This window comes from Lipophrys pholis (assembly GCF_963383615.2).
Source record: "Lipophrys pholis genome assembly, chromosome: 4".
Classification (NCBI taxonomy): domain Eukaryota; kingdom Metazoa; phylum Chordata; class Actinopteri; order Blenniiformes; family Blenniidae; genus Lipophrys; species Lipophrys pholis.
In genome coordinates this window covers 10,296,509-10,309,955 of record NC_137637.1, presented here as the reverse complement: position 1 = coordinate 10,309,955, position 13,447 = coordinate 10,296,509, and the positions used below count along the sequence as shown (strand labels likewise).

General features: G+C 41.2%; 1 protein-coding gene across 1 annotated transcript in view; it reads left to right on the top strand.

Moving 5' to 3' along the window:
- Positions 1–13,447, top strand: part of cntn4 (contactin 4) — a 261,996-nt gene that overhangs the window by 241,852 nt on the left and 6,697 nt on the right. The window contains exons 13-16 of the mRNA XM_080460691.1: positions 4,699–4,874; positions 7,668–7,788; positions 9,862–10,020; positions 10,767–10,916. Of these exons, the coding sequence (XP_080316817.1) occupies positions 4,699–4,874; positions 7,668–7,788; positions 9,862–10,020; positions 10,767–10,916 (606 nt within the window). The remainder of the gene's footprint in view (positions 1–4,698; positions 4,875–7,667; positions 7,789–9,861; positions 10,021–10,766; positions 10,917–13,447) is intronic.

Here is a 13,447-nt window from a genome sequence, read left to right as displayed (position 1 = left end):
ATATATATATATATATATATATATATATATATATATATATATATATATATATATATATATATATATATATATATATATATATATATATATATATATATATATATATATATATATATATATATATATAAAAAGCTATTCAGACTCACCTTGAAAGGAATGTGGCAAAACTTCCGACATAAAGTCCGTGTGCCAAAACCGACCAGCAAGAGGCTCCAATCCAGCCAAACCACCAAGCAAATGATAGAAATTGATTTAAATGTTGATTTATTTTTTACTGATTTCTTGAGAGTAGCAGACACAACACAGAGAGCCGAGCTGAGATATGATATGGTGCTGCTACTATGAAAGCTAGCAAACTAGCATTAGCCTGTATAAGCCATGCTGTCAGGGTTTGTTTGTAAAATTACCCATAATGCAACAGCAATAGGAGAGGTTTTTGGGACATTTCACTGCATTTTGCACCAGAAGGTTTAATTAAAATTGGCTTTATGTTGAGATTGGAAGTAATTCTTTGTGTTTGCAAAAATAAAAGCATTTTTGTCACGTATCCTCTGCGCCAAAACAAAAGAAAAGTTCAAATTTAAAAGTTACTAATGCACTGTTTTTCCACTCTGGCCCACTCAAGATGGAATTGGGCTGTATGTGGCCCCTGAACTAAAATATGTTTGACACCCTTAAAGACCAAAATTCTGTCTCGCTTGGATAAAAGGCTGCTGTCACTGGGTCACTGGATATTCACACCTAAAGGCATTTTACAGTCATCACTCCACTTCAAGTGCTTCCTTTTTGGACTGTGGGAGGAGACCTGGAGAAAACCCACGTACGCTCAGGGAGAACATGCTAAATCCACACAAAAAGGCCCCCAAGCCAAAACCTTCTTGCTGTGAGACGGGCCTGTTTGCCACTGCACAACTGATCAAACAAACGATCCTTATTTACCCCACAGAGTCGCTGGCCTGGCAGAAAGATATTATTTGTGCTACAAAAAAGATTTTCTCAGATCAAACGGAGCAAAGAGAGAAAAAAATGGCACTTTTTGGCTGTCGGAGGCATACGACAGAAGATAAATCATGTGACTGATTCACACTTGGCTCGCTTTCACACCTGAGGGGAAGAATGGCCCTAAAAAAAAAATCATCTCAATTAAAGACCGATCTCCTGCAGTCGGTCCTCGGAGAGAGCCCGGTCGCACGCCGTTGAATGGCAGCAACCATGTGAAATAAATGCGACGTGTGATTCCTGACAGCCATATAGAAAAATAATGAGCAGCCATCTGTCAGTAATCACCAGCAGGTTGCCACAGATGTGCCACTGCTCGACATACGAGTACAGTACTGAAAGGGGCTTGTTCATGGTGATGTAGACACGGTTTTCCTCGCTGTTCTGGTTTGTCCTTGACGAACCTTTGATATGCCCTTGAGGAAAGAAGTGGGAGCGGCAGGGAAGTTTTCAATGTGCTGATAAAAGCTTTGTTTATTTGAAAAGCAAGGGAGGGAGGGAACACGTCATAATTGAATGTATTCTTTTTAAAAGGGTCAACGCGCTGTTTTGTTCCTAAACGACCCGACGGGTCTCAGTGCCGACTGAAGAGCCTCGTCTCCAAGGAGACACGTAATGTTTAAGTGATTTATTCTGAAATTCAAGCCTTGAACCCTGGCCTGCTGTGCACTGCCAGATAGTTTAGTTTTCGACCCTTTTAAGGAAAAGCTTTTGACCCACCGGTAAAAGACTGTATCCTCTCCCTGGTCTTTGTCTGTCTGCCTCTGGGTCATCCGCCCGAGTCTTGATTTGAAGGACGTGGAGGGTGTGAGGCTTTGCTCTAGTAAATTTGTTTTCGAAATCCCTCACATCACGTGCTCTCTTCTCCTCCATGCCTTCCTCGATGCATTATTCAAACTCACATCACTCACCTTGGGAAAGAAGGGAGGGATACTATATAGTGTCTATAGACACTCGCTGAAAGAGAGGCCACACTTATGCATTCCAGCTTTCGACCATTAAAGCACGAGGAGGGTGTATTTATAATGTTAGCGGGCAGGCTGGTGGAACTGGCCATGTGAGGCACGTCAGCACGCCTCAGAGAGAAACTGGCAGTCATTTGGTAACCGTTAGCTCGTTCTACTTCGCAGGCAGCCATATGTTACTGTAACACAGCTTCTCTGAGTGTTTGGCTGCAGTCGGTGTCTGGGGTCCTTCAATTCCATCACATTCTCTGCTTTCCAATGGCTTTCTATTGCCCTGCTGGTCTGTTTCCGCTCTTTTTAATGCACTGCTCTTATTCCTCTCTTTACATTCAAAGAAAACACTTGACAGAAATACACTTCTGCCCTGGAGAGAAACTGACTGGAAACACTTGACAACAGGTTTATCATTACTGTTAGAAAGCGTGAGGGAGGAGGAGGTAGTTAGCATGTAGGGCCACAAGAGGGTGGTGTTGGTTGTTTTTGTAATGGAACCACACACGCACTCACACACACACACACACACACACACACACACACACACACACACACACTTGCCCATAGAGAACAATATGCTATAAACATTAATTATGGGGAGTACACAGACATTCATATGCCAAACGATGACGTTAGATTGTTATTACGGTATTACAGTGACTAATATAACTACGGTGACTATTAAACTACCAAGTTCCAGAATAAGATGGACTGGGAGTCATGACACTCCGGAGGAAACATTGTTCTTATTGTCCATCTACTGAGCATGTGCAGAAGAACTATTTACTAGATGATGGAGCATTGGTCCCCCCCAAAATTAACAAAAGTTCTGCATTTTAACCTGAAAACTTTGTCAAGTAAACAGCGTCTTAGTCTTTAATCTAATGTGATGTAAACTCTATAAATCATGCATATTGATATTGCGATAACGATAAATACCATAATAAATACCATGCCATAATAAATACCCTCTTAGGAATAGATATGTATAATTAAGGCTTGTCGCATCAAAATAACTTAAAGAACAAAGACAACATTTTAAGTTAATACAAGGGTCAGGTATGAAATGTTACATATTAAGAGTATACGATGCAGTTAAACAGCAGGTAGTGTCAGACTCCACTACTTTGACCCCGTTAAGTGAGCGGCTCACTGTCTTGGCGTTTACAGTTCCGGCAGGTGACAAGCCGCTATACAAGATAGGAATCAATCAAATTACGCTCCGCTGCCCAGTGTGTGGTTGTGTAACCAACATCAGTTGTTCGTATAATCTGTCATGAATGATGGCAGAGGAGGGTAATAAGGAAGCATATTCACACCATCATTGTCACAGCGGCTCTCCGGGGGTGGGGGTGGGCGTTGGGCGTGTGTGTGTGTGTGTGTGTGTGTGGGGGGGGGGGGGGGGGGGGGGGGGGTAAGGCGGTGCGCTCCTTAAGGCAGATGCTTCGGAGCGGCTGGAGAAATGTCCAAGGAATAAATGTTTACAGTAAGTTTCCACGGATCCAGATGTACATTCACTGCACGACAAGTCCTGCTCCTATCCTCTTCCCTCCCAGTTGCTGGAAAACAAGTGCAAAAACAGCCCTCACACCTTTTTTTAGACATGTGCTTCCTGCCTTTTGAATTTTTTAGCTTTTCTATTTTCCTCCTGTAGTACAAGGTGTAGCCAGCTTTCAGGAGCAAAGCTGACACGGTCTCTTAAATGCCTCCTGTGTGTTATTGCCACTCTCTTTTTTTTTCTTTTTTTTTAAACTGCACTGCCATCATTCACCATTTAGCCCCGGCAATAGAAGACCGGGGCCTCTCAGACACACTTTCATTGTGTACATGACAAAACCCAGCAGCTGATAGCGATACTGGCCTGAAATCAGAAAACGACGAGATAAATCACATCATCAGGAGCTCGTGGTGTCGGACTCTGTGTGTGTGTGTGTGTGTGTGTGTGTGTGTGTGTGTGTGTGTGTGTGTGTGTGTGTGTGTGTGTGTGTGTGTGTGTGTGTGTGTGTGTGTGTGTGTGTGTGTGTGTGTGTGTGTGTGTGTGTGTGTGTGTAAGCACGAGGGAGCCAATACAATACAGTATTGAATTCACTCTGGATGAAGACTGCACTGCCGGCACTTTCTACATGAATCTATGTCTGTCCAGGGATCATTTGCCATGGTTAATTTAGTCCATTTGCTTCGAGTGGCAATTTCAACCGAGTAATCACAGCACCCCCAAGAGGGAGACAGGTGCGATGCACTCGGAGAACAAAAGCCTCTCCATCTCACCTCGCCAGTCGCCTGCCTGTCCCCCTCCACCTCCTAATGCACAAGTGCAGATAAAGGACGCTTGCCGTATTCCCCGTGTGGCGCCGCTGTAATGCACTGCAGGCTGGAAAAGAGAGCAGCACCCACTAGTGGTAGTGCTGTTTACTGGGTTTTGTGTTTTGTGGCGTTTGGGATGGATAGAGTGGGGTGTTCCAGGCTGAAGTCTGAGCTGACAGTGACACATGGAGGCTCCTCAGGATGCAGGGAAGACACGTCTCGGCGCCCCCGCCGAGAGCGGCTCAGGCCAAAGCTAATAGCAGTTATTGTAGCTGCGTGGCCAAGTCTGCCGTACATCCTTCTATTAACTGAGTCTGACACATCCATAAGGATGATGGAAGGGCTCCGCTTCTTTGCAAAGCCACTTCCTGCGCTGAATCGTAATGTCTTGTGAAAAGATGGTTTGATCACTGCGTGCGTTTCTCCTTTCTCCCAGAGCCCACCCTCATCACCACGCTGCCCTCCACGCTGGACGTGACGGTCGGGGAGAGCGTGGTCCTGCCCTGCCAGGTGAGCCACGACCCGTCTCTGGAGCTCAAGTTCACCTGGTTCTTCAACGAGCAGCTCATCCGATTCGGGAGTAGTGGAGGGTTCTTCGAGAAAGTGGGAGGCGTAAGTTCGTTCTCCAATATTTCTCTTTTTTTTTTTCTTTTCTTTTTTTTGATGGGCTCGTCAGGCCTCAGAAATCTTTGGCAAACAAACCAGGTTACCACATTGTTACTGGGACCTCTCTGGCTATTAAAAGACAGAAGCATCCAGCTGAGGAGCCTCAGAAGCTGAGAGGTCAGCTCGTGCGTGGAGCTCACTGTTGCGTTTCGATAACTCGGACATCCGTCAGCTCCGGCACGCTGACGCGTCGCATACTATTCCCGAGAGACCGAGCAGCTACAGGAAGTGATAACAAACACCCGGAGCACACGAGATTAGTTTCTGCTGGATCACCTGAGTGTGTGAAACAATCACCAGAGCGCCGAGGTGCTTTTTCTTCCTTTTCACCTTCGAAATATGAAGCTATGAATTCATGTCAGACATGTTACATTAGTACTCAACCTATTAGATATCCGCAGCTTCAGTCCACCAACTGTGTCAATAAAAGGCTGTGCAGTGGTACCAATGGCAAGTAGAACAAACCTGAAGAGAAGAAAGATAAAATAGTGAAAAGTAGAATCAGAAAGTGGCATCGGAACCATTTTCTTTCATAAGAATGTTGAGCTCTGCTATTCTTTCACTCTGGACCCATTTCAAACAAAGAAAACCGGCTTTTTTAATCAAAGACAAATCTAAAAGAAATATTTGGCCCCTAGATGGCGCTGTTTAAAAATCCAGTGCATTTTAACTTGTCGAATTTCTCTCTAAAGCAACAATTATTTTATATCCAATTGGCCATAATGTTCAACAACAGCAACTCGCGACTTTTTCTACTGTTGATAGAAAAACACTTCAGGTAATTTTTTAAAGATTTCTCTGGTGTTTTTAAAGATTTTTCTACTGTTGTTGAAGACTTTTATATGGTTGTTGAAGACTTCGCTGATGTTTTTGAAGACTGTTCTGGTGTTTTTGAAGACCGTTGACCTTCAATTTGATATGCCAACATTTACAATACACCATAAAATGGACTTATTTAAAGGCTGTTCAGTCTGCAAGCATTAAAGTCATGAAGTTATTGTGAGAATTGGTTGATAATTTCAAAACTAACTGAAAATCAATAGAGAAAAGTTTGTTTTTATTCTGTTCATGGTTTTTTTTTTACTCACTTTTTGGTCTTTCTTACATACTCTATCTATTACAATTACATGCAAATAATTATGGGAATATTTTCACATATATTTTCAAACTGGACTTTATTTTCAATCACTTTGAACAAATCATGAAAATAGCTTCTGTACAACCCTTTGTTGAGCTTTTGACTGTAAAACTGAAGGTAGACTTTCCAAATGATCCATTGAGGTTTTTTTATCTGGTGATATCAAACCTACTTGATATTAGGTGAACTTGCAATAAGCTGCAGAGATGACATCAATGTTTAATAGGCTGCATCTGATTGGCCAAACATGTTGACATGCACCGTGCATGAAACCTATTTCCTTACAGTTCCTGATGAAAAGACACTTTCTCCCCAACCGTATTCAAATCCTATTTCCATAATTTCCAGGTGTTGGTTCCCAGTTTGAACCACCTGTGATGGTCTTCAGACTCTCTTGTGTGTGTGCACGTCTCACATATTGACGTCGCAGCTCTGACACCGTGTTTTCCACATGAGCCAGACGACACCATGAATAATGAAGCGAGCAGACCCCATAAAGTTTGCTGGAGGAATCCTTGGCTTTTAGCTTGCTCTTATTAAAAGGTGCTCCTTAAAAAAATAAGATAAAATGAAGGCATTGATTTATTTGTGGAGCCTCTTCAGAGATTTCATTGAACAAAGGTCGAGAGGTGACTGTGAAGATTCATCGGTTCATCAATATTATACCTCTCCTTCTTTTAGCGGGGGTCATAATAAATTCAGCCGCAGTGCAGAGGGAATGTTTGTATCAAGTATATTATTTATGGCCAGAAAATTGCTGCCTGTGGTTTATTTTGAAATGAAATTTACATACACACTCTGCAGCCAGTCGGAGGCTTTAAAAAGCTTCTTGGCTTACATCTCAGCGTGTGATTTTTTTTTCTTTTATCCCTGAAATAATTTAAAGGCTCCTTTCTTACAAAAGCGCAGTGCAGAGGTGTGTTTCCCTGTTTCCTTTATGATTTACAGTCTCCTCTCCTTAATGAATTGCAGCTCGTCTGCACTCACATTGATTAAGCCAGCAGCCTCTGCACAGACTCCTCACTGCCATTTATTACCCAAGCTGCTCCGCTCCACTCTGATAAAAACGATAATGTAAGGGTGGGAACCGCAATTAGAGATGGAATGAAAGGCCCTCTTAAAGGACTAACTATTAGACCGGTCATTAAGCTGCTCCGTATAACCCCAACTGCTTCGTACCACAGTCCGTATCAAGCTTTTATAGAGCAAGTACATTTTTGTAATTACGCCGGTAAAATAAATGCTCCGAAGGTATTCTTTTTGTTCTTTCTTTTCTTTTCTTTTCTGTCTGTGTGAGGAATTATGGATTTATTTTTCTATTTACTTGCAATGAGAATGAGCTTTCAGTTCGGGCTGCTTTTGTTCACACGAGGCATTGTTCTTGAATCACAAGAGCCGGAGGGGTGGAAGATTCTTATGGCTGCTTATGGAAGTGGGAGTGTGTTCATGTGTGTGTGTGTGTGTGTGTGTGTATGTGTGTGTGTGTGTGTGTGTGTGTGTGTGTGTGTGTGTGTGTGTGTGTGTGTGTGTGTGTGTGTGTGTGTGTGTGTGTGTGTGTGTGTGTGTGTGTGTGTGTGTGTGTGTGTGTGTTTGAACAACAGCAGCATTCGGCTGGAGACATCATGGTCCGAAACATCCAGCTGAGCCACGCGGGGAAGTACACCTGCGCCGTGCAGACCAAGGTGGACAGCATCTCCATCGCTATTGATTTGGTCGTCAGAGGTAAGACTCGCATTGTAGCCAATCCTGGTATAAAAGTGGCGTTTTAGAGACTAAAGATGAACAGAGGATCATTTGCACAGTAGCAGCGTTTCAAAACAGTTGTGTTTTCCTCGTTAACACAGAGACGGAGTCGATGCTTTTACGAGATGTTTAGTTTTCAGTGGCTCGTTGTCATGTAAAACAACCTCAGAATGCAACAAAAGTTTTCACTTGAAAACGTTGTTGTGTCTGTTTCTCATAAAAGTCACTTGTTAAAAGGTTTTCATTAGATAGATACGATTTTGTCTGTATTTTTATAATTAGCATCGTCCTGCTTCTTTTGCCAAACGCTAACGGCATGTTCACATTTTAGCTGAAAATAATGTTACACATAAAAGCTCATTAGTCTGATGGTGAAAACATATAAAACATATAACAAAGAAGTAAAAACAGCATGGTGATTTGTGTCTAAAATCCAATTTTATTCAATCCAATTCAATATATCAATTACATTTAAGAAGAAATGATATTTAGACTAGTATCGCTTGTTAATACTTGAAATGAATATATTGTCACACATGCATGCACGCACACACACTCACCAAACATTTACATTTTAGGGGTGCCAAACTCATTTCACTGAACATCCTGGCCAGTTTTATCCAAGTATCAGTAAAAAAATGTTCAACAATCTAAAATAAATTGACAATTCAAGCTGTTTTTCTTTTATTTTATAGCAAAAAGGTACAACAATTCTACACAAACTAGAATATATCAACATTTTTTATTTGCTAAAATGCTTTTTGGTATCTTCAAGTTAGAAAAATAAGCCAAATCGGAAGTTTCACTATGTTCGCAGTCTTCAGCTGGTCTTTGGTTTTAATCTTAATGCTACACTGCCACTGAAGCAGTCGGACACACTGAATAAATTACAAACTGCAGTTACTTCTATTAAAAAATTCATGTTTTCTTTGTTATTTTTACACTTTGCACGGTCATCTGGCGGGCTGGATTGCACCCTCTGCTTTACATGGACGAGATTGGTGCAGAGAATTTCAGGGTGGCTCAGCAACATGAAAAAAATTTTTTTATTCAAACACACATTTAGGATTTGAAAGTATCAGTGATGTAAAAAATTATCAAATAAGTGCAAACACAAATGAATTGAGTTAGCATGGCTATTTAAAGTGGCTACTTATCTAATAATTCTATCATTTTTACACAATAACTCGCTTGTTCCGGAAACAAAGAGTGACTTAATGACTATGCAGTTACAATATATTGTTGTTGGTTTTTTTTTTACACTTCAGTATGCTTTGTTTGTCCCTCCTCTGTTTCAAGGAACGATGCTAATTGAAGTAGCCGCTAAGCTAACTGTAACTGTGTGAAACCACAAAGAAAAAGGACTTTTTAACTCTCAGGCTGAAAGGCAGCCCGACAGTGAAACACTTGGTGAAACTGAAGCATTGTTAAACCTGTTGGCAAGTTAAAAAGAACAAATGTGAGCTACTCAAACATTTAGGGTTGGTTTGTATGACGAGTCCAGTGAAAACACATTGTTTTTGCGTTTTTGTTTCAGAAAAGCTTCATGTTTTGAACAAGCAAACATTACGTGTTAAACTGCTTACTTATTGAGTGTACACCATCTTGTAGTACAAAGTGGTATTGCAAGGAAAAACAAGTTTGGAGGTTACGTTATGACGTTGTCCAAGCTTTATTTATTGTGTTGGGTTATTGTATTGAATATTACATATGAAAAAACTACAAATTGTGTGTAAAAAGTTTGTTTAATCTGGAGAAGATTGGCATTTTCCTCTGATTCATGTTTACTGTTTCTGGCTGCGCTTCACTGGCGATGAACTAAACGGATGATATTAGAAAGTGAGGCAAGCAGACATTTTTCTCCTTGAGGTTTAAAGGAAATTTACTGTCTAATTAGGGTGAATCGCTCCCGAAGGTTTCACACTGAACTGACTCCGCCGCTGTAGCCGCAGGTGCTAAAAACCAGCGACGCTCGTTCTCTCCATCTCTTCCTGATTTACATTTCCTCCTGCTGCCACCACCTCCATCTGTCTCTTCCCCACCACCGCCCAGGTCCCCCCAGCCCCCCGACCAGCGTCCATGTGGAAGAAATCTCCGACACCACAGCCTCTCTGTCCTGGAGGCCTGGTCCTGATAATCACAGTCCAATTACGGCGTACACCATCCAGGCCAGGACGCCGTTCTCCCTTGGGTGGCAGGCCGTCACCACAGGTACGCTCCGTCCAGCCGACCGTGGCCCCCCCACCAGTCAGGAGGAGGGAGGTCCACTTTTCTGCTCTGCCACACTATAGGATATGTAATTTCTGCCCTGGTACCAAACGGTCCGACCATTGACCGCCATTTTATCGCTCTCGTGGGAACCATGGCACGCGGATTCGGTTGTGATGATGAAGCACGTTGGGGTAGTTAAACGATAGCCTCGGTGTCATTTACCCCCCAACACTTTCATGATTGGCACAGAATGCTTTTATCCTGCACTGTAGACTTTCTTCTATTGATATTTTTCTGAATTCAGGACACTTGCGTGGGATAGTTTGCCTCATTGATTCGCCATGTCGGGATCGTACATTAAAAACTCAGACGTGACCTTGGAAATCGAACACTTTAAGTGGAATCTTTCAGTATTTTTGTGTCTTTTGATGCTCCGCTGGTTTTCTGTTAAGAATGGAAATAAAAACATGCATATTTAATGAAAGGATTAAAGAAATGCTGCCAGATTGTTAAATATCTGTTATTGTTTGGGTGTCCTTGTGAGCGGATTACATGTGGAGGAGAACCTGCTGCTGATGACACACTCCCAAAGTTTTGAGAAAGTGAAGGGAGGGTCACTTTGTGTGTGTGTGTGTGTGTGTGTGTGTGTGTGTGTGTGTGTGTGTGTGTGTGTGTGTGTGTGTGTGTGTGTGTGTGTGTGTGTGTGTGTGTGTGTGTGTGTGTGTGTGTGTGTGTGTGTGTGCCAGTTCCAGAGGTGGTGGGGGGGCACCGGCTGACAGCTACAGTAATAGACCTGAGCCCCTGGGTGGAGTATGAGTTTCGAGTCCTGGCGAGCAACACCATCGGGACCGGAGAGCCCAGCAAGCCGTCAGAGCAGGCACGGACGAAGGGCACCTGTACGTACAAACTCTTCACTACAAATGTTTCTGTAACCACAAGGGGGGGCTGCTGGGGACATATCCAGTACTTCTTCATGTACACATGGTGCTTGGATCTTTTTAAAACGGCTTGTAATTCTAGTTAGTTTCAAGTGAAAACAGAAACATTTGGTGTCTTTTTGGTGTCTGTTTACCTGACAACAGCGCTCAGAGCTACTGACAGCTTAACTTTTTGAAAACAGCTACCAATTTGGAACTCTTCGAAAACGCTCCGATTCCACCTCCGATTCCCAACAGCATCAACTCATGGCCCGGCATGGCAACTACATTGCTTTCGGTGTTTCTGCCATTTCCATATAAACCGACGTCGTTTTCAGAACGTTACAGTGTGAACAGAAAACTTTCCTGAAACAAAAATTTTGCGTTTTCACTTGAAACGTTGCTGTGTAAACGGAGTCTAATTGACTTTTTTAAGGAATATTTGACCTAACTTGGAAAAATGACCTGATAAGTCAATAAAGAAAACCCAATTGTCTTGCTCATGTGACCTAAATCTACTCTAGTGCTAATTTTACATGCAAAACAGTGACAGTAGATGTAAGTAAACTTCTTCAGGTCTCCCAATAAAACAGTCAAATCACAACATATTCTCCATCCGTGTTTGTCAAACACCTCTCCTAAATACTCTACTCCTCCTGCCTGGTCCCGAACAGTTTTATTTTCATCCACCACACCCTGAATTGGAGCCTCTTGCGGGGCTGGTTTTGGCCCACGGGCCTCATGTTTGACACCCCTGGTATAAAATGAAAGTTACTGTAATGTATACTCCAGTATGTCGTACCAACCACTATATATAACATGTAATATGTAACAAAACATTGCAAAATGCAAAAATGTCAGAAAATGTCGGCGTTGTTTATAACATGGAAATTTATGACATTTCCCGCCTCAGTATATAATGTCGCAAGCTGTTTTCAGCTTACTCACAAGAGAAATGATTCTTTTTAGATGTTTTATAAGCAACAAAAGTACTACACAATAAATCAAAGGGTGATTAAAAGCCACAAGAAGTTGAATAAAAGAGGAATTAGCAATAACATGCCTTAAAGTTCTTTTGTTGTTATTATTTCTTTTCTGATCTCTGTATTTAATTATTGTAAATCTTTTTTGTGCTTTTTAATGTAAAGCACTTTGTTACCATGTTTTAGAAAAGTGCTATATAATAAAGTTATTATTAAAATTCAAAAGTCAAACTCCTGGTTTAGTTCCTTTGAGGATTGAAACGTGTTGTTTGAATATGAATTGTGTATTTTATACATCATATTCATGTTTTTGTACCACAACACACACAAATCATGAATTAATTGAATGCATTTGGATCAAACTTCCCCTTTTTCAGCTTCTAGACTTTCTAATCTTTCATATTTGTGGCCTGTCCGGAAATATTTCAGCCCTTTAATATGTCTGAGTCTTTTTGTAAGATGTCAGAAATGTTGAAACCCTCTGCTTTCAATCTTTTAATATGTGTGGTGTTTTAAAAGCCTGTCAGATGATCCTCGGTGTCAAATCTGCATGTGAACGGTAACCCCAGCTGGCAGATGAATGTAGTCAAAGTAAAAATGGGAAATCTCTTGAAAACACATCAGCAGAGAGTCGAAACCGAGTTTTGGTTAAAAAAAAAAAAAGGTTTCATGCAGTCAGAACTGAACTACTTGAGTGAAGCATTTTATTAGATAAGTCTGATTGGGCTGCGGTCTTTTCGTCTTTTTATTCTGCATGTCACTTTTAAGTTGCGTTACCTCTGAAACTTACTAAAATACTTCTTAAAAAGTTGTCAATATAACACAAGCACTTAAAGATCAAATTTTTCCTCCTGGATGGACAAATCCCCGTTTACCAAAGTATTTATGTAGACTTCTATATGTGGATATATTCTAGATCTACATCCTTCAGTCAGAATATAGATCTTGATTTCTATCCAAAATGGATCTCATCTGCCTCAATTACCTTTATGATTCTGAATCTAGATTAGGGGTGTCAAAGGCAAATAGGTAAATAACTACATTGTAATGCATAATTAACTACAACCCTAAATATCTGTCTTTGTTTAATACACATTTCTACATATGTGTCACAATCCTGATCAACTGAAGTGACTCAATACACACTACAAACTAGTGTTCTCCTGGTGGTTAAATAATGTATTGCAGTTATTTTCATAACGTCTCACAGTTGGTAAATTTCATCTTGCGACCAGATTGGCCCGCGGGCCATAAGTTTGACACCCTGATCCAGAACACATCTTCTAACCCTTAGTATCTGTTATTCTCCCAAATTTGATCAAAATCCTTCAACAGGTTTTTCAGTTTTTCACACAAACAAGCAGATCGCAATGAAATCATCATGTAAATATTCACCAGTAATGGAAAACAATGTAATGTCTCCCAATAATCAATACTTTTCATAGCAAATCAATAAAAAACTTCTTCTATTTTGTTTTCATCATGTCATTAGTTTGTTATTGTGCACATCAAACTAGATATTTTATT